General features: G+C 46.3%; 1 protein-coding gene across 1 annotated transcript in view; it reads right to left on the minus strand.

The window, feature by feature from the left end:
• Positions 1–21674, minus strand: part of COL27A1 (collagen type XXVII alpha 1 chain) — a 191188-nt gene that overhangs the window by 66160 nt on the left and 103354 nt on the right. Inside the window, exons 14-22 of the mRNA XM_066332459.1 lie at positions 14148–14201; positions 10511–10555; positions 8219–8272; positions 7774–7818; positions 3130–3183; positions 2399–2452; positions 2190–2243; positions 1218–1271; positions 856–909 (exon numbers count right to left, since the gene is read on the minus strand). Of these exons, the coding sequence (XP_066188556.1) occupies positions 856–909; positions 1218–1271; positions 2190–2243; positions 2399–2452; positions 3130–3183; positions 7774–7818; positions 8219–8272; positions 10511–10555; positions 14148–14201 (468 nt within the window). The remainder of the gene's footprint in view (positions 1–855; positions 910–1217; positions 1272–2189; positions 2244–2398; positions 2453–3129; positions 3184–7773; positions 7819–8218; positions 8273–10510; positions 10556–14147; positions 14202–21674) is intronic.

The following is a 21674-nucleotide window of genomic DNA, read 5'->3' on the forward strand; positions in this document are numbered from 1 at the left end:
CTGCAAATAAATGAGCTAATTTGCATTAATCCCATTTAGAGAACAAGCAGAAGAGTTCACAGAAAAAGTTAAGAATTATTAGTGCTATTAAAATGAGCGCCTGCCCATGCATGTGCTCAGTATTATTTACACAATGTCTCATGACTGGACAAACAGCTTACACTGGCCTGAGTGAGAGGAAATTACACCAATGTCACTGGAGTTACAACAGGATAAACAGTGAACCCAGACATTCTCTGCTGCTCCCGTAATGTATTTGCATCTCCAGGACAATTAAATCAATGAAAAATTGTTCCCTTCTTAATGACTGCAAGTGGAATGATGCTTTAGGTTCTGAGGTGAAGTGGTGAGTGAAAGCTGCAAGCCCAGAGGTGCGGGGCAAAATAATTTCTGCAGAGTAGCAATTCCCATTTCCTTCTCTTTTGACAGAGGGATGTTCCTCCGTGTGAGAGAGTGGAATCTGCAGGTCTCATGGTTGAAAACAACACACTTAAAAGGAGCAGAAAGCAAAAGCCAGGCCAGGGCATGTCTGTGCAAAGGGATGTGCAGGGAAAAGGGCTCTAACACCCATCTGGAGGTGGGGGAACAGGCTTTAAAAGCAAAGCCAAGGTAGAATTTAGGGTCAGCAGATGCCAGCAGTGACTGGAAGCAGAGATCACAGGTTCTGGAGATTACACAGCTTAGAGGAAGCTCCTCTTCTGCGGGTTTCTGATCACTCAGTGTAAGTATCACTCTGCCTCCATATTCAGAGGGACCAGAGAATTTTAAACCACAGACACCATTTCACCGTGCATTAATTTACAAAATTCGGCATTCTTCTTTAAATCAAACCTCTTTTGAGCTGGGGACACTCACCTCTTGTCCAGGCAGTCCTCTTGGCCCAGGTAAACCTCGTGCTCCTGGCTTTCCCTGAGAAAGAGCCAAAGGAAAAGATAGTCAGAAAATAGAAACATAAGTTCAGAAGTGCAATTAAAATGAGAAAGTCTCTTTCACAGCCATGGGACATTATCCAATGTCAATTTTGTTACAGAAAAAAATCTGAAGCAAAGAAAATGCTGCACTTGGAGGGACCTCAAGCCAAACAGACCAAGCTGAGATTCTGGCCAGGACAATCTTTAGGAATCTCCTGGGGTTTCTCTCTTCCTCCCCTTCCCACTACTTTGCTTTCCCTGGCTGCTTCCAACCCCACACAGAGCTGCAGTCTCTGCTCTACTCACCTTCAGACCTTCAGGACCGTTTTCTCCTGGTGGGCCAATGTCACCTGGGAAGCCCTGGAGAAAGTGAGGAACAGTCACAGGTGGAACTTTGCAGGTAGTGTCAGCCTGGGTGAGAGGTTTAGTTAAAGGCTAAAGGACAAGATGTGTTACATGCTGGCAGTGTCTCTGTGGGGACCACCAGCTCCAGGAGGGAATGGGACACAACAGAGTACCACCATTAGTTTGATAGAAGAGCAGCTTTTCCCACCAAAATCCCTTTAGGTTCATCTTCTTACAAGATTAATCACACAGCTAAAAGTGGCGATTTGGGTTTTAATTAATCTTTGTGAGTCAGCCCATAACCTCTGTGCTCCCATAACCTCAAGCTGCAGCCTTGGTGACAAAAGGAAGCAGGTGAGGAATTAGGAAAGGTGACGACACCCTCATTAGCTGCTGTCAGCCTGGCAGTGGCTCCTTCCCTCCCACCCACCTACCCATTGAGAAGGAAACAAAGGAATCCAAGCTTATTTCCATTAGCAACAAAGAGGAATGATTGCTAAGTGCCAGCAGTCAGCTGAGAGCCCTTCCAGACCCTTAAAAATACCAGAATGCTGCTGAGGGGAAAGCAGACCATTGGTTGCGCTGGAAGGGGCTCTCTAGCATGTTACAGACATTGTCTGGTTGCTCAAGAAGGAGAAAAATTATGGTATGCTGGGAGAAGCTCATCCTGCATCTAGGGTATCACTGTGACTGTTTCTGGGTAAGGGAAGTAAAAGGATTTTCTACTTTAAATGGTGTTTTGAGGAAGAAAAACTGTGAAAACTCCTCCACTTTATCTGTGACAAAAAAGAGGAAGGAAACCATGAGATGTAGAATGGGTCGTGAACCCATCTTGATCCTTCCTACCCCATCACAACTTGTGTGCCATCATATCCCAGCAGAGAAGTGAAGCCCTAGGCTGGAAGGGTCTGAGAACAAGGTGCTGGGACATACCTCAGGGCCAGGTGGTCCTGGAAACCCAACTGGTCCTTTGTCACCGACTTTTCCCTGCGGAAATTGGATAAACATGGGAAAAAGTGAGCTGGCTGCTGGCTGACAGGTCTCCTGTTTAGAACAGCATTCCCCTGCCAAGCTGTCCTTCCAGCTGGGCACAGAACCTTTAGAAAGGGGGATTAGGAAGCAGAGGGTGCTTGGTTACTTACCAGGGGGCCTGCCTTCCCTCGTGCCCCAGGGACCCCAGGCAAACCCTGGCTGCCCTGAGAGACACACATTTTTTCAGAACACAATGAGGCATCAAAAAGTATTCCAATTCCCCAGGCTCCAGCTTCTCTGCAGAATGAGGAGCATCTTCTAAAGACTGCACTCAGCCCTGCATGGAGCTGGGACAGCTGCACTAATGTCAGTGATATGTTTCTAAAGACAGCCCTAAATTTAGCCCCAAAGAACTTGAGCTGCTGCAGTTGGCTGTGGCTCAGAGCAGGCTTCAGCACAGGGCTATGTGCAACACTGGTCAGCCACAGTCACTATCACATTAAGCCACAGGGGAGAAGTCATTTGATCAGAACTTATACAGAGCATTAAGTGCTTCTCTGGGTCAGGGTTTAAGTTTCTGCACTCAGCAGACAAAATCTCCCGATTCTGCAGCCACTGGACCACACATATTCACACACATCCCCATCAACCCCACCTCTGCTAGAAGACATAGCCCCTAGAGAAGGCCCCCTGCAGAACTGCTTTTACTATGAGTAACTACAAAATCCATATTCTGACATGGATTTTAGAAAGGCACAGCATACCCCAAATGGGAACTATCCAAGCAGGGGAAGCTGACAGCAGGATGCAGCTAATTCTAGCTCCTAATGGATGAACTGAGAAAACTGATGGCCACTGCTACATAAGGGAAAAGAAAAATGGAGAAAACAGAAACAGTTACCTTGTCTCCTTGGAAGCCCGTATCTCCTGGAACACCTGCTCTTCCCTGATCACCCTGGGTACACATCACCAGAGAGTTAAAATGGGCAACAGCAGCAGCCAAAATGTCCAGATCGATGTTCTAGAAGGTGCTTTGTACAGCAGAACTCTCAGCACCAGCTCCACTCAAAACTGAACTTCTGGCAAGCTGGAGATCACACTGAATACAGCGACAACCCTGAACAAAGTGTGCATTTCCCAACTTGATTCTAAGGTGAGAAAGGAAACTGCAGGAGAGTGAAAACCAGGAATTCCCAAGCATAGTGTATCCATAGAAGCTGAGAGCACATTCCTCTGGCTAACAGTGACCATGATGGTGGTGAAGTCTTAAATTCAGCTGAACAGAAGAGTTCAGTTTTCAATGAATGAACCTTTTCTCTCACAAAGCTCTATAGAAAAGAAAACAATCCTCAGGGTTTCTGTGATCATATCCTAGTCCTGACATCAAACATCCATCCTCTTTCATAAGAAAACAAGGGCAACTTCTGGTAATGCTTTAGTGCTACCTCACTGCCAACATCTGAGCTGAGATTCCCTGGCAAGGGTCAGCTGGTGTTCTCTGGGACTGGGAACCCATCACTGACAATATTTCCTCACTGAATTGTCTGTATGTGCCCTTGCTGAACCAACATAACAGATTCTGACTCCCTGGGTAGAAGCCAAATTATCCCTGAAGGTTTTCCAGGGAGCAGTGGACTACCTTGCATTGGCTCTTAGCCTTGCTGTGAGCAGCTCTGGACCAAATAACCTCCTGATGCCCCTTCCAACTTCATGTATTTAGTGATTTACTGCAACAAAAGATGAGTCAATGATGTGGCAGAGAAAGGAAAATTCTACTTGGGAAGTCAAGGGAGGAATGACTACAATAACTTGGTACAATGACAAGACCCAACAAAAATAACTGCAGGAGGAACTGTGTCCCATGAACTTGGCTTCCCAGCATAGGAATAAACCACTCCAGAGCTATATTTTTAAACATAGTCCACATGGAAGACATATGGAGTCTTGCATTAGAGCCAAAGTCCACAGAGAGATGTCAGAGAAAGTCCACTTCACTCCAAAAAAGCCACCCACTTGTTATCAGAGAGCTGAAATAATTGCAACTACTTCAGTAATGTGCAGGGAATAATGAAATTGTGGAGGGTTAAGGTTTGAGTTGGTAAAAACTTTTCAAAGACAATTTTTCAGAAGAAAAATAATTAAGAACTATACAGATTCAATGATGGAAACATTTCATGGATTCATGCTAAATTTGCTTAAATGTTTTGGCAAATGCTCCCGGGACATTTCATTGAACCATCTTCAAAACAAATATTTTACATAGCAAAATTAAAATGTTGCTCTTAAAAATGTTAAATTGATTTTACTCATTTGGTTTTTAACCTAAAATATTTTAATTTGAGTAAAATAACCAACATTTTGTTTCATCTAAACTATTTTCCATCTTTTTTTCTTCTGGCAAAGCAAAATGGAAACAATCAACACAGCTTCAGTTCGGAAGAACCCCAAGTATTAGATATGACAGAAATGGCAAAAAACCAGTACTGTGTGGCCCAGCTCCGTCACAGATTTCTCTCATGTTCTCTCAATTTTCTATTTATTTTATGTAGTCCAGGGTTTAAAATACTGAAATCTACTTAATTCTGGCTCCTGACTGAAGGCTGCATGAAAACAGCCTTTCTGGAGGTTAGCTCTGAGGTTTGTGTTTATCATCAATTCTGAGGGTCAAAAAAAGAAAGATTATATTTTTTATTAAGCAATTTTCTACCCAGACAGTACAAGTGGCCACTGAAATACTGTTTCAGAAGAAATACTTGGACACTAAGTAATAAATACTAAAATAAAAGAGTTTCCTGAGCATAGCAAAATACAGGAATGAACTTTTGTTTCCAGCCTTTAGGAAAAGTGAGGCATGACAATGAAACCAGTTTTCAAACAACTCTGAGAAAAGGGCATAAGAGAGGGTAAGAAGAAAGTGAAGTGGGGAAACAAAACATATCTCAACCTGAGCTGGACTTCATGCCAGATGTTCACATTTTATTGTGATAGCACAGCAAAATGTCACACGTGAACAGTCCATCTATGGCTGTTAATCTCTTAAACCAGAACTGAGGGCTTGGGTGTCATCTTTTACCTGCCCTGGAACAGAGACTTGGGATCTGTGTCCTTAATATGAAGGAAAAATTACAGAGGAAAGAGGTCAGGCATATTTGTTATTAAAAACTGCAATGCTGAGGAAGAAAAACTGTAAAAACTGTAAAAACTGTAAAAATGCTGAGATGATGAAATGGGCCTGCAAGGACTTGGTTCATGGGGCAGGAAAAGGAATGTAGGATCTGAAATTACAAACAGTCTCTGCCCATGGGATGTTGCCTGTGCTTCAGGTTCCACCTACAAAAAGAAATGCAGCTTCAGACACCCCGAGTCCCTTTGTTACCCAACACAAACAGAGAGGGACTACAAGGGAAGGGACTGAATGCACAGCTGTGGGATGTGTTTGCTGTCTGTGGGTTGCAGAGGGAGTTGTTGTGCAAAATCCCCTCAATTTTCCTTGATTGGAAGTCTCTGTTCCCAAGACTTCCTGCTTAACAATGCAAAAGGTACTAATGCTACACAACTCCAAAGGTATTTGCCTGAGCCATGTCCTCCACAAGTTACAGATGTCCTGATTCATGAAACTCCTTTGTGAGAACAAGTAGCTGGGATTTCCTCTGCTTCCTCCACCTTTCCCCTACACTCATCACCCCACATGGTCTTCTCAAGGCCACTCTTTATTTCAGAGTTACACAGTAATTCCACTTCTCCCTGTAAGAGCAGATACAACCCTCCCTCCTTGCCTCCATGAAAACACAGGAATGGAAACAGAGGGGTGAGCTGGACCTGCCTGTCTAGCTGCTAGATAAAAAGATGTGATTTTTGCTGGAGGAGTGAGATGTTGTCCCTTATTCTGGTTCACACCTGGCCATGTGATGTGAGGACATTGTCCCAGGTGGATTGAGGTGGCAGCTCTAGGGACATTCCCGCTGCCTACAGACACCATCCAGCCATACTGTCATTCTCTGCTTTTATCAGCATCCATCTGACTCCTGCTGAACGGAGTTTTCCTCAGCTACAAAAAAATAAACCTGTACAAGGCCACGTGTCTTGGATGTGACCAAGACAGATGGGATTAACAGGAGCTTGCAGACATCCAATTAAATCTTTATCAACCCATCCTCAGGAAGGCAGGATGACCTGCAGCCTAGAGCTTGTAGGGGGAAGAAAAAGGTTTCCTGTACTGCAAGAGTGTGGGATTGTTGGGAGGATGGATAATTCCCCACTTGGAAGTATTGTAAGGATAACTCCAGAGACAGCCAGCCACAAACCATTTGGTTACTGTGACAGCAGTGGCTGGGGAAACACCAGGCATAAAGAGAGCAGTTTCTATAAAGTGATGGAGACTGAACTGTCCAGGAAGGTTAACTTTGCTAAACAGTGATTTAGATCTCTGGGATTCTTAAGATATTTAACCATTTCTCCCAAGGAGTGGATAGAGGAGTCTGTGGACTCCAGGATCTGGGGTTTAGTCCAGAAACCATCTGCAACATCTTAAGCTCGTTCTAAAGAAAAAGCCCTTCTCTTGCCTTGTCATTGCTCTCAACAGAAGTGGAAAAGCAGCACAAAGGAGAAATGGAAATTGCAGACACAGGAGTCCTGGCAAAGAGTTGCTATAATATAAGAAGAGTTGAATCAACTGGCTTGACACTACTTCCCCCCTGTGCAGGTTTGGGCTGCTAAATCATTCTCTAAAAGCAAACATCTAAGCAGAGAATAAAACATCTGACAGGAGGAGGAGAATACACTTAACGGTCATTTTCCATTGCCCTCCTGAGCAATCAGAGCCAGCAATAAACAACTGCGCCTCTCACTCTTTCAGACTAAATAAATCCTACAGCCGAAGATCTGTAGGAGGAAGGTTCTCGTGACAGTGAGACATTTACACACACAGCTTCATGCTGATTTAGCTGAAGCAGTGTGGTTTTGTGCCAGCACCACTAAATCACTGCAATCAAGGCCCCTCTCCACTTTGCTTTTTCTAAAGTGATTTATATCAGTTTGGGACAAGGCAATTTCCTCTCAGTAGGAAGCTGAACTGAGGTGAGGCTCCTTGACAGGAGCAGAGGTATCACACAACAGTTTTTCCAGGAGATCCACCTGGTTTGTTTGATACAGGTCTGCTTTTTCACACCACATCTTTCCCCCAAATGCGTTAATGCAAACTCACTGTCAGTGTTGGATCATGTCCTCCCCATCACATCATGTAAACAACATAAAAACAGTGGAATACCAGACAATTGTACAGTTACTGTCATCATCAGTGAGAGATGGGAGCTCCAAAGTGGACCTGAGCATAACTTATTTATACTCCATGGAAAAGGGGATGGGACAGATATCAAAGAAAGAAAAATCAAAACTAGAGAGTCACTAATGGAGGGAGAGTGAGAGGATGGGGTACAGATGGCCAGAGTGGAACCAGCACTACAACGCCGAATAAGAAGGAGAAACTAGAAAGGGCATTTCACATGCAAAATTAAAACACAGTGCAATAAGGGAGTATTCAGATCACCTTATCACCTTTCAGTCCATGCTCTCCAGGGTTTCCCATCAGCCCCTGAAACAAAAGACAGTTCAGAGTGTGGTTGAGCCATGGGGGAGACTTGCTCAGGTCTGTGACATTGCTTTTTGCTGATGGCTCAGAGCCACAGCACTGGCCTGGCAGTGTCTCAAGGTCAAATGCCAGACTGCTCCCAATGTGTCCATCGCACATCCTTCATGTGCTGCAGGCAGACAGCGAAAATGCTTCTGGAATTCTCCACTGACTTACACTGGTGCAGAGCACCAGTGGGGTGTTGTGTTCAACAGCCCTGCCCCTACACACACATCACTTCTGCCCATCCTTTCTCTTAGGACATTCACTACAGGAGGACTGGGAATTCCCAAAGGAGGAAGGGAACAACCTTCAGCCCAGCTGTGGAGGGATGAGAGCTCAGAGAGCTCAGATATTCCCTCACCTTTAATCCTTTTGGTCCTGGATATCCAATTGGTCCAACAGGGCCCATGTCACCCTAGTGAGAGAAAGAAAATTACTACAGTCATTAGGTGCAAACCCAAACATCCCTGCATGTGGTGTGAAATTCCTCTGATATCCAGTCTCAGTATCCCTGAAGAAATGCACTACTGATATCAACAGAAGCAGTATCCTGGCATGACTCAAGGCTCTTTGAATGTGCAGACAGTCCCTAAATAAAGGCAGCACTGAAGGGAAAAAGAGGAGAGACAGGTGGTGGAGATAGAGGCGTCTCATCCTGCTGCAGTGAGAAGTCAGCATGGCATTGTGTGTTGGGACTTGGTCTACTGCAGGAGGACAGCAGAGCTCTGGCTGCTGTGGGCATCCATGTGTGATGTACAACAGAAACTCTTCAGTGCTGGTGTTGAAATGGGCTCTGGCTGCTCTCTGCAATGAAGAGAGGCAGTGACAGGGTGCACCAGCCTGGCCTCAGTGTGTAAATAAACAGGGCAGGCTCCCTGAAGGAGCGATTCTTCAGCTGCAGCCCTAGGCCTGCAGTCATGCAGAGAGAGCTGGGCTGCAGCCGTCCCAACAGAGCCCTTTTCATACCTCCTAGCATAAAGGCTGCTTGTGGAAATGCATTTACTTAGAGCTCTGTCCACATGGTTAGTTAGGAGAGCAAGAGGCTTTAGTTACACTTAATTCTGCTCTTCAGCCTCTCTCACACCATGAACCAAACTGCAGGGTGTGTGAGGCTGCCAGAGCCTGGCTGATCCCTAGGGTGGCTGCAGGTGGCAAGAAGGAGACTGAACAGGGGCCATGTGCCACCTTCTCCATGCCCTACAGTGTGGGCCCTGCATGCACACCCTGGGAATGGAGATGGAGCTGTCCTCCACAGGGAGGACAAGGCAGGATGCATGTGCTCCCTTCTCCCCAGGAGGTCACTCTCAGTCTATCCCACCAGAGATGCTTCAGCATCCTGAATTCAGGAGATGCATTTTACCCTGAGACACAAGACCTGAGTCAGTTTGACCTGAATCTCAGTTTAAAGTTTTGCCAGTGTGGAGGGGAGAACAGGCAGCTTCTGACTCCATCATCTCCAGAAGGATCATGATCACATTTATCATCTCTAACCTTGCACTTTCTAACAAACAAAATACCTGTGAGATAATGGCAACAAGGAAAAGATAAACCTTTCCAAAAGCAAGGAGGAATATAATCCTGTCTGGACAATGCCTTCAATGGTATTGTTTTAAGTAGCAATCTTCATCTTCCACCTTTTTGACAGGAGCACATCCTTTATGCTGCTATGGCTAAAGAAGCTGCTTTCATCTCCACTAATGAGGGGAAGCAAACCTGATTCCTGGTTCCATGGAAAACCTTCCTCTCAATCCACCTCTGCCCCAATCCCCCATCTCCAAGATGGGTGTTCCACCACAGCCCCTGTCGTTCCTTTGAGGAATGTAAGATTTCTGGGTTTGTGCAATGTCTAGTGCAATGGAGACCTTCATCTAAGCTGACATACACTCCTGTAATTTAAGCTATGGAAAGGCAAAAGGGGAAAGTTTTTAACCATTCCTTGCAAGTCAAGTTTCCATGGATCATCACAGCTGAGGAGGAATCATTACAAAAGGATGCTGTAGTAGTAACAAAGCCTACCAATTCTTGTGCATGGAAGGGAATAACCTGAAACAAGTCCTGAGATCTAAAAATAAACCATACTATGTTCCGCTGGGCAACCACTAACCCCCAGCACAGCTGGCAGAGGAGGAGCTATCACCCATCCTTAAAGTCATTTATCTCCTGCTGGGGGAAAAGTGTAATGAATTTGACTAAGTACAAAATTACCTGGAATAATGATGGGATAGTGAAAGTTCATGTAAAATTCCTGTCTATCCAGAGGACAGACTGTTCTGGCCCTCACACTCTCCAGTGAACAAGAACAGTGTGTCCCTGAGGTCACTGCTTACAGGGACTTGCTTTTTAAGAGATCCTACTGTGGAATGAATGCTGCATCTTTGAAGAAGTACCCTGGCAAATGTTATCAAAAGGGCAAGCTATCATGAAAAAAAAAAGACACTAACAACAGACCTCAATCTGTTTCCTCTTGCTTGGAAAGGGTTTGCCCTCTTCCATCTCCCAATCCACCAGGAAATCCCCTCTCTCCCCAGATGTCACACCTCCCCCATACAAACAGTCATCCTCCTCACAGGAAGAAGAAAATCTTCTTCGTGTGTAGCTAGAAAGGTTGAAAGGGTTAAAGCCCGACAGTGCAGATCTCTCTTTTTGTACTTACAATGAGTCCAAGGACTCCAGGAGGACCTGGGGGTCCCAATTCTCCCTAAAAGGAAAGAAAACCCCACACAGTTATGGACACTTTATAGACTAGCAGAGACTGAAAGGCAGCTTAGCGTTTCAAGGGCTTGAGGGAAGGGAAAGACCATCACTCCTCCTTCCATCCCCCCTTTCAATCCCAGCCCCTTTCCCCACCAAACCCATCCAGCACTTCCATCTTCAAGAGTGCCCTTGTGAACACATCCTGGGAAGACACAGGTTGCTTGTTGTTGGGCAGTTATTCCCAGGGCTGACTTCCCTGCCAGGAGCAGGCTGGATGAAAGGAACATTTCACTGTGCAGGGGAGAGGTGGGAGCCTGCCTCAGGTGAGATCCAGCCACTGGCAGGGAGAGGGACCAGAGCAGGGAAGGGACACAGGAAGAGCAAGGCTGAGGTGGGAAGGAAAGGGAAGCTGCTGCTTTGGCACTGGGAAAGGTGAGGTTTTGGGAGTGGTTAAGTAGTAATAAAGCTCAGAGGGAAAGGAAGACCTGCATGAAAATGAAACTGAGTATTTTGGGGAGAGGGTAAGGCAGGTTCTGGTGCTGGCAGATGGGTCCTGGGAATGTATTTGGCACCTTGGAGCTCATCATTCCAAGGGTCAGACTGCTGATGGGGCTTGTGGAGCTGGTTTGCCTTCTCAGCTTCACCACAAACTTTCTCTGTGTGAGCTCTCCAAAGACATGCAGAAGCACTGGCAGGTGCCTGATGGCATTTTCAAGTCAAGCACAGCAGAGAAGCTCTGCCAGACCCTCACAACTGACCTATGCAGGCCTCTGAGCAGCTCAGCAACCATGGAGTACTCAGCCTGTCCTGTGTCCCCCTCAGTGGCCTCCCTGGCCACACTAACAGTGAGCTGCTTGTCAGGGCAAGGACCTGCTCTTACACACCTCCATTTCCAACAGGGCCTCTCAAAACAAGTGCACTGGAAATGCTGAACTTCCCGTTCCCTCAGACAGTCCTGCCCCTGCTCTGTATCATGCTGGCTACTTTCTTTGACAGCCCTGCTCAGTTTATGGTGCACATCTGGTGGAGTCCCCTCCAGTGCAATATAGCTCCCCTTTTATGGAAAAATTTGCCTAGTGGAAGAAGGAAAGAGAAGAGGATGCAACGTGACTGAATGTGCTCAGGGCTCCTTGGGTAAAGGGTTATGTGTGTTTATTTTATGAGAAGTGGAGTAAAGGACTATTGGGCAAGCACACACACACAAAAAAGCGTTTCATAATCTCAACCAGCCTAAAATTGCTTTTTTTTATAGCCAGTTCCTTTCCTGCATACTTGGGACATCTGTGGAGCAATTGTTCTTCATGGGTGGGATTTCTGTGTCCTCAGAGCAAGTGTTATAAGATCGGCTTCAAGCTCTTAGCCAAGGCCTGGCATTATTGGCTCAGGAAGAAGACAGAGTATCCTAGGAATGCTGAGCACAGGAGCTGCACGGTGGCCTGGGTTTTCCAGGAAGTTCTGCAGGCTCCCACAGTGGCTGGGCTGCAGGCTGGGTGGATGGTCAGCTCTTGGTCCCACCAGTTTCAAGAGGCACTTCCCAGATTTCTGACTTGTGTCATATTGATATTCCTCAAGAGAACATGTATATGTGGAAATGCATGACCTCACAGCTAAGGGAAGAGGATTTCCTCTTGGAAGAGAAGGGGATGGATTCCCCTGAGAGATGTGGACAGGACCAGTTGTTAATTTGAGCCATTCCCTGGTCTAGGCAATGGAGGATTCACAAGTGGCCTTTCCTGGCTATCAGTCCCTGACCTGTGAGGGAAATCAGGCTCTATTCTCCTTTTTCAGTGCATGAACTGGGCACTGGGACAAGAGAGGAGGAGATGAATCAACAGCCCTTTCCCACGTCTAATTCCTGTGATTAGGAACTGGAGTGCCAAAACCACTCTGGGGGAACATGGGATCCGGAATGAGACGGCTCAACAGTTCTCAGTGAGCCAGTAGGAGAGAAGAAGGTCCCTGGGGCTGGAAGAGCCTGTGCTGTGCCGGAGGGGATGGAGAGAGGCTGTCGGGTTCAGCCTTCCCCACGTGACCAGGGGATCAAACAGAGGATGTGGCAGTCGGGGCTGTGGCCACCCTCCCGCCTGTGACAGCTCAGCTGCACACCCCACCTACCAAATCTAGCATATTTGTGCGCTCCACAAACAGACTTTCTGGCATTTTTCTGTGTCTGTGACTCCACTTGTGACCCTGTGAACCTCTAAGTCAGCCCAAACAGTCTGTTTTCATTCTGTGATCTCCAAGGCACATTAATATTTAAGACCCGTTGATAAGATGAAAGAGGAGAAATCCTTCTGGATGATTTAACGGGACATTTGCTGATCTCCCAAGCTCTGGGAACTGCCATTCAGCTGACTGGCATTGAGAACATCTTCTGAATGGGGATTAGACAACTTGCATATTCAAAAGAAAACTAAGTTATTTGGGGAGAAAAAAATCTTCCTGTCCTCCAGGATTCCTGCTCTTCCTGGTGGGCTGGCTGGAAATAGCAGTACAATCAGAAAGTTTTCTACTTTGGGACTACTGATTCCACTCTGACCCATGGCTTAAGTTGACTGACGGATGGGAAAAGTTCTGCAGAACTATTCCTTGGGAACATCATTCTTTCAGTTCACTGCATTTATGATTCTTGTGCTGAATTCCCACAAAGGCTGTAGCTGTAGCTGAGCTTGGCTTGGTGGCGGGAGTTGGTTGTGAAAATAACTTTTATGCTGCATATATGATGAATGGGAACTTGCAGGCACATGTGGTGTGGGTTATTTCCCACAAATCATCCCATCAAATCCCAGAGCAGCCCAGTGATTATGTGTGAATAACCAAGGCAGCAGGAATTTCAAAGATTAATCAGTGTTGCTCACATGCTAATTCAGGGAGAACCAACAAAGTAATTCAGAAAATAATTTAGGATAATTAATACATCTGAGAACTCTTTCAAACCATGAGGACATATTCTGTGAGTAGTGGCAAACATAGCACATCCCCACAGTTTAGTGCTACAAGAGCAGAACAAATTAAACCTTATCAGCACCCAGCTACTTAAATGACCTCTGTGACCATCCTGACCCAATTCCCAGGAGACACATCCCATTCTTAAGGGTCAGATGAAGACTGAAGGGCAGGAAGAACTCAGGAGACTGGAGACTTACTCCGCATGAAGTCTCAGGGCTGGCTGAGGGATGGGGCTTGGGCTGTGGAGTCTGTCCCTCAGTGCTCCCAGACATTGGAGCAGGGAACCTGTGCCCTGTGGTATGGACAAAATGGTTCAACCCTGTTGCCAGAGCAACATCCTTGCCCTTTTTCTCTTGATTTTCTCCTAGTCACACCTGGATAAGAAAGCATCTGTCAAGACTGAGGTGCAAGGAAGGCAAGAGATGGAGACAGAGAACTGATGGCAAATGACCCGACTGTAACAGCAATCAAACACAGGGATTTTCAGCAGGGCAGGGATGTACATTTGTTTTTCAGGAGAGACAAAACCAGCCAGCAGCTGCCACCAAGCTTAAAAGCTTCACCCAGCTCATCGTAACTAGTACGATGCAGTACAATGTGCTGTTTACTACAAAAGGAAAAAAGAAAGGAAAATGTTAAGAACTTACAGGGTTCCCATCGATCCCTGGAGGTCCCCGTTCTCCAAAATTACCAGGAAAACCCTGAGAAGAGGAGGCAAATATGAATGTTAGTTATTGAGGCTCCCTGGTGTTGACAGTCAGTTATGAACCACTCCCCTTGCACCCCGTGCAGCACTCTGGAAAGCAGCAGAACACAGGGACACGTGGGACAATCAGCCTACCTCTCCTCAATCAAACCACTCACACCACACCAGCACAGCTCAACAAGACCCAAACCCCAGATTCACAAACCTCACTGCAGTGACTATATTGAAAGATGGATTGTCAATCTGAATTATTTACGGCTATCTACTAGCAGGATCATTTGCACAGCACTCCCTCCTCTCAGGACAGCACAAAGCCTCTTGGAGCCCATGCAGATGCTTAACGGAGCTGATCGGTGATGCCTGGTGAATTCTCTCCCTCTTAGCTTGCCAAAGGAGCAAATGCTTCCAAACTCATTACAGTCCACACCCCAGAGCTGTGAAAGGCCATGTTTACTACATGAAAAGTCATCACAAAAGACGACTTCATCTCATTATATCCGATACAAGTTTGGAAGACTTCAGACAGTTATAGAGAAGGGAGTGGAGGTACTGAGCCAGAGCCAGAACATGGTGGTGTGACACATTCTCTCTCACTCTTGGACAGATCCTGTGCTTTTCTAAGCACCTCCCAATTCCCTACTACAACCAAATCCCAAAGCAGCCTTCTCTTCCCTGTCCTGCCATGCTCTGAGAATTTGAACTGGGAGTCAAAGTAAAAGTGCTTTATCCCCTTCTCTGGCTCACCAGAAATACAAAGAAGAACATGGGCATGTTCTGGGATACCTGAGAGCTCAAAAGACAGGGATGAAGCAGACAGGGAGAGGAAGCTCTCTTCTCCTGCCTGCTTCTCTGTGTACTACAAACACTGGTTATCTGGGAAAAGCAAATCTGAGGGAAGTGAAATGCAACAGCCGATGGAGACAACGCTTATCTGGAAACCCATCAGACACAATGAAAACTGAAATGATCACAGCAGACAGAACAGAAAAACTATACTGGGAAACTCTGTCATCCAAGACCTCCCTTGACCTTTGAGGGCTTACAACTCCTGGTGAACAGAAAAAGTAAAAAGTTACTTGGTAAAATCTAAGGTCAGAGATGGGAGATGTGGTTAAGTCAACAAAAATCCTGCCTTTGACCTCAGAGCCAGCATTTCAGCTCTTCTGTACCAAATCCCTACAGCACAAAGGACTGAATGGACACTAACTATTAGTTGCTTGGATTCAACACTTCTATTTTGTGGGAATCACTGTGAATAGGAAAGTTGTCTGCCTTTCTCCAGCTAGGCACCACATTTCTGAGGCCTGTGCACATGCCAATAAGCTGTGGTAAGTAACCACTGGAAACAGCCTTCTGCCATCTAGAGACAAAGATGTCAAATATAATAAGAAGGCAGGGGGGCTACAATGTTCTTTAATGAAAAAAAGGGGGAAAATAACTCTGTTACATGCTGAATCAATCAGACCAGAAGAGAGATGTGCAGGGAAAGCTCATTGCTCAGGCAAGATGAAAAAATAAAAGAAGACTGCCAGAATATTTTGCTGTTTACAGTCATGTGGCTTGCCAAGGAAAATATGAGCATGCATAGACTGATACTGTACTTACACTGCTGCAGATTTCAGTCACAGCCTTCAGCATTCCCCCAGCTGCATCCTTCCTTCCTCAGAGGGCAGATCTGAGCATGGAGTGACCCATGGATGCCACTGAGCAGCAGCCTGGCCCTGCAGCTGCTGAGGTGTCTGCTGTGGAGCTGAGCTCTTGCCAGCATGGGGAGATTTTACTACTTTGAATGATACAATGAAAAAATATTGCTACAGCAGCATAACATCAGCTAGGGGAATGCTTACTCCAGACTAAAACATCACTGTCTGAATTTGGTTTAAAGCTGTTGCAGTGACATAAACAATGTGCTCCTGTGCCAGAATAAAAGAACCCAGATAAGGAACTATTTTAATGCATATGTTTCACACATGTGTTTCACTCTTTTTTTATATCTCACTTTCCAGCATTAACCTTGCTGCTTAAAGACAGGAAATCTGAGTCACTTGGTGATAGAGCTCATAGAAGTCTAACTTTTACACAGGTTTTCCAGAACTAGATCTCCAAATATCTAGAAAACCAGGTTTCTTCCTGTGTTTGGAGGGTGGAGCTGAGCACCTGAGGTGACTTGGCTAATACCACCCAGCAACCACAAGATTCAGCAATAAAACCTGTTCACAGCACACTGTGACTGCCCACAGAGGTCAGGGCTCTGCCAGTCCTCAAGATGGGATGGAAAAGGGTCAGAGTGGGAGGAAGCTGAGAAGAAAAGCAGAACAGGCCCAGGACAAAACTCAGCACCAAAGGCCCATCCTTGCCAACACCTTTTTTTGCCCTTAACACACTGCTGGCACAAGCAATTCCCAGCCCCAGCTCACTGCTGGGTTAGTGGGTGGTCCCCTGGCACTTTTTGGCCCAAGCTGTAAAGAAACCCAGAGGAGGAGACAAATGGAAAAAGAAGCTTCAATTAAACTAACCCTGGGCACCCCAGCCCAGAAGTCGAGTTCAGCACACAAGTACAGGTTTTGCACATTATATGAGGCTAAGGCTGGTGGCTATGGCATGGAGAAAGATATTTCAGCATCCATACAGTCTGCAAAGACAAACCCGAGGTTGTGAAAGCTATCCCAGCACAGCTCTTGCACAGCAGGAAACAATCAATCTTTTAAGCCCCTAATGAAAAAGAAAGCACTTCGTTTCCACGGGGTAAGCAGTAGCAGTTTAAACCACAATAACAGTTCCAGTGACCACAGTGTCCTAATTTACTGGATCTCACACATCTGTAAAAGCCATTTTTTTTGGTGCCTCTCTTGCCTGAGGCTTAAGGAGGAAGATGTTCCCCAGGAGCAGAGCTAGCACTATTCAATTAAAACAAGCAGCCCAGAAGTTACAAGCAGACTTGATTATCCCACTGGTTTCATTCCCTAAGCAGTGACACCTCTGCTCTCCCATGCACTGCTCCAACAGCCTGAGGAACCCAGACTGAGGGAGAACACATGGGGCAGGAAGTTCATTTTATGGTGCTGGCAGACAGGCAGGTCACATCTGACAGCCCATTGCAGGAGATTTTTGAAAGAGATTAAAGAATCCAGCAGATTCAGTGTCTCCTGTGAGTGCAGAAGGGGGTTTGGTACAGGAAATCCATAATTTTCAGGGTGTTTGTTTTTTTTCAGGAAGATTAGTCCCTGGAAATTATGCTTAAGAATTGGGACAGCAAAGGAAAACACCCCAGTGAAAAATACAGAGCCATGCCTCCTGCCTGCTCTGTGGAAGGGATGGGATGTACAGAGAAGGATGAGGACAGGGAAGGGAATGGCAAATGGCAGCAGAATTAGGAAGAAAATTCCCAACTAACAAGTTGTGTTGGCCAAGAGCCGGCGGGGTGCTCCTCCACAGCGCTCCAGTCAGGTATGACAAAACTTTTGGCTCTATCTCACAGCTGGGAAATTTACAGAGAGGAGGTGGGGGAAAATGTCCAGCTGAATGGATTTCACCTTGTCTAAAGAAGTTCAATGAAAGAAGCAAGATGATGCTTGGGGAGGAGTTGGAGAGAGGGCACACCAGCAGATGCTTTGCACTAACAAGGTCTGGGTGCTCCTGTGCTCTCCCCTGTCCCCAGCAGAGCTTTACAGGGGTTGCACAATTTGTCCTCACTGCACTCTGTGAACTGAGACACAAACTGATTTATCCCAAGTTACACTAAGAAGTCTGAAGCTGAAGCAGTAACAAAGTCTCTATCTTTGAGATGTTCCAATAGTGCCTTAATTCCTTTTCATCCCCGTTCCCTGCAAAGGGCATCCTTTCATACACCAGGCGACTCCTGCTGAGAACAACCAGACCTAGACCGACACTGGAACCAGCTCCTCCTGCACCAGGGGATTACATTCCCCTTCACCTCCCCTTCCTTCTTCCTTTGCTGAAAGCAAACAGAGCAGCCTGCCCTTTCTGCTGGCTGTTGTCAGCCAAAGCGCTGCTCCTGCTCGGAGCAGACACCACTGCTCCTTGTCCCTTGTCCTGGGAAGCAGCTGTCCCCCAGGAGCAGGGATCGGTGACACACACGGTGTCCTTTGCTCCCCCAAAGTCCTTTCAGGTGTTCATGTGTGCGTGGGTGTGTTGTATGTACACAACATCTGATTCAGTTTAAAGCACTTTCCCTGAAGGAGTAAGGGAGGCAGTCTGGCAGCTGCTGCTCTGAAGAATCCTGGCAGGTCTTCATGCCAACAGAATCGTTCTACAAAAATAGGATTTTATTTTCTTGATGGCTGAAGGTGAAACTGCTCAAACCAACAAGCCCTCCTGTCTTGTCTGCAAAAGACTCTATTTGCCAGTTGGCTCCAGCCAGGTGAATCACTGCCCAGGAGCCTCCCCAGGGATGAAACTTGCAAGTCAAACAATTTAAGTAAGGAAAAAGGAAAAAAAGAAAAAAAAGTGATGAAGAAGCGAGGCTGAGGGTGAGAGAAAGCCTTCACTGGAAAAAAAGAAGGAGAGTAAAACAAACAAGTGTAGCTTATGTTGGCAGCTCTGAGAGAATTCCTTTTGTGGAGAGCAGATTGAGCTCTTCTCAAGGTGGGCAGGGGGCAGCTCAGCCCCAGCAAGAGTCACCCCAAAGGGAGCCTGGCAGACCCTGTGCTCCTGCTGTGCCTCCCACAAGCTGTAACTCAACAGCTACACAGGGACCTCTGCTTTCCCTGGGGTCCAGGCAACTTTCATCCCCGCAAAGAGGGAGATGCCACCCCTGGCTGGGTATGGAGTGGAGATACTGCTGCAGCTTTGCTCCTCTGCCTCCTGAAAGGGAGCTTTGCACTCTCCCCCAGAAGACTCCACAGCTCTGTGTCACCTCCTGGGACAAAGATTTCAGGGCATTTTTAAACATAACTATCACTCTAGCTGTGGGAGTACAGCAGGAGCAATGCAAGAAAAGTTCCTGAAGCCCCTCCAGGCAAACATCACTCAAGTGAAATGTCAGCCCTTCCACACTCCTGCTCTATTCCTTTTCCACTGGTACAGGATCTTTTCCCAATCTGCAGAGCTCTAACCAAATTACCATTGCACAGACACGTTGGCCTAATGCCAGAGAGCACCAAGCCTCCCCCTTATCTATGGCAAACATTTCCAAATCCAGCAGCCTCCTATTCAAGAAAGTCAAGCAGCTTTAGAGGTCAAAACACTTTCAGACTCATAGGTGACAATTGCATTATTTTTTCTTACAATTTCTAATAATTTTTGAGCCTGATTTGTGAATAAGCTTTTTCCCTGAAGAATTAAAGATGCCTGGAAGACCTTGGTTCAGTTCCTCATGAGATTTCTGAATGATGATGGACAAGTTGCTTAGGAGCATTCTTGGAAAAAATATATCTTTGGGATTGTTCCTTTTCTTTCAATGGAAGTTATAGCCCTTGGCACCTTTCAAACCCTTTTCCCTGTATTTTCAGTACTTTGTTTTGCCCATTCTTAAAAAAATGAAATACATACTGATATTGTCCATCTCCCGAGGTTATTTCAATGGTGTAGTCATGGACAGAGGAACATGTGAGAGGTAACCATGCAAGCACCTCACCTCACCAGAGAGAGCTGGGAAACTCCAGACATGTGGAAAACAGCTAGGCCGAAAAAAGATGGTGACATTTGCTCTGGGCTCATGCCTGTGTTTCAGAGTGCTGAACCAGGCCAAGAGAGGTGGAGAGACCAGACCAGCTGCCCAGCTTCAGTGTCCAACTTCAGCATTAAAAAAAGTCACTGATTGCTCAAACCACATCTATTAAAAAAATTCAGGTTAACAAAGAAGAAAAAAAATTTACTTAAATGGCTAACAGGAAACATCTGATCCATGGGCTAAAACTCTCTCATTAATAGAGGAGCTTTGTTCATGGCTAGCTTTCAGGACCTCCACTGGACTTTTCACGAAAAACAGAATGATTAAAAGCATATCATGTTTTTAATTTAATCAGTTCCTGAAAAAGGCACCAAACACTTTGGTGCTATGCTGGGGTACTGGCACAAGACAGAGCTACTCAAGTCCTGTCCATCAGCTACTGCAGACCATTTGTGCTCCTTCCTGCAGCTCATCCTGTGGATTTACCTCTACACACAGGTCTTCAGCCCACACATTTCTCCACTGGCTTTAGCTGGCCACACCTGAGAGTACTATGAAATGCTGTTACCAGTTTTCCAAATCTCAGCTCATGAGACTCTTGGCTCACTGCAAATAAAAGGAAGGGTCTCAGCTGCATCCAAAGCAGATAAAAGACTGGAGCAAGAGAGGAGATGTTTATCATCTTAGTCCCTACAGAGAGAAGCAACATTTATTTTGTCAGTGATCTGCAGTTATGCCAGCCTCTGCAGACACATGGCAGAGCATGTCTCCCCACTGTTTGCATGGACAACAGCTGAGCCTGTTTACCCTGGCAAAGTCCCACGCTCTGACATTCAGGATGGATCTGTCTTAGCCCTCCAGTAAAACTTGGGGGAGGCTACAAAATGAAACCTTCCTGACCCAGAGGCACCCCTGCTTTTGGCTATCCAGAGTCTCCCATGAGACAGTTGATGCCTTTTCATATGATGCAAGAGCCTTCTCATGCTGGTGAGGAGGGCAGGGGTATCACATGACTTTCTGACCACGTATCAGATGAAGAAAATAACAATATATTGCAACTTGGTGCTCACAGGAGGCAGGAGTGAATACATGATAAGTCACCATGGAAGAAGACAGCACCTGGTGAGAAGGTGTGACTGTGCTCCAAGCTGAGAGCTGGAGAGGGGGATCCTGCCTTTGGTCAGCTCCTTGGAAGTACACACCAGCTCCAGCAGCCTGGCACTGCACTAGGGCTCCCAGCAAACCCTGGGGTTGGTTGCAGTGGCTGCCAGATCACTGCTGGCTCTCATACTGTGGAGGACACAGGGGAGGGACCCTACTGGACTCACACACCCCCTGATCCCTATTAATTCAAATCCATGTGCCATTTTATGGCACCTCTTCCTTGACATGTGAGCTGTCATCCTTGGCATTTCCACACTGAGCTTCAGCTGCTGAGCTGAAAGGAGAGCTCTCCAAAGTCAGTGTGTTATCTCTGCTTTGCACAGAGCTGGAGGAGCCAAGCAGCTTGTGGGACACTGCGTGTCATGGAGAGAAACCAGAATGATGAGCACAGAGATGGGCAAGGAAGCAGAAATATCTGCTTGTGGTGTTAATGGCTTGCTCATGCTGCTGTTACCAAACCCTTCCAGCCCTGGGGATGGTCCGATCCTGTGCTGTTTTGTGGGCCCTTTGGGCCAGGGCTTTTCTTTCATAAGGTGTTTGCATGGTACCTGACACAGTGAGGCTCCAAGGACCTCCAGGTTCTTAGAAAAACATAAGGAAACCTCAGGTATGTTTAGCTGACTTGTGAACAGACCTCAGATGAACCTCAAAATTACTAATAATGTCTTTGAA

The sequence above is a fragment of the Sylvia atricapilla genome, chromosome 19, assembly GCF_009819655.1.
Source record: "Sylvia atricapilla isolate bSylAtr1 chromosome 19, bSylAtr1.pri, whole genome shotgun sequence".
Lineage (NCBI taxonomy): Eukaryota > Metazoa > Chordata > Aves > Passeriformes > Sylviidae > Sylvia > Sylvia atricapilla.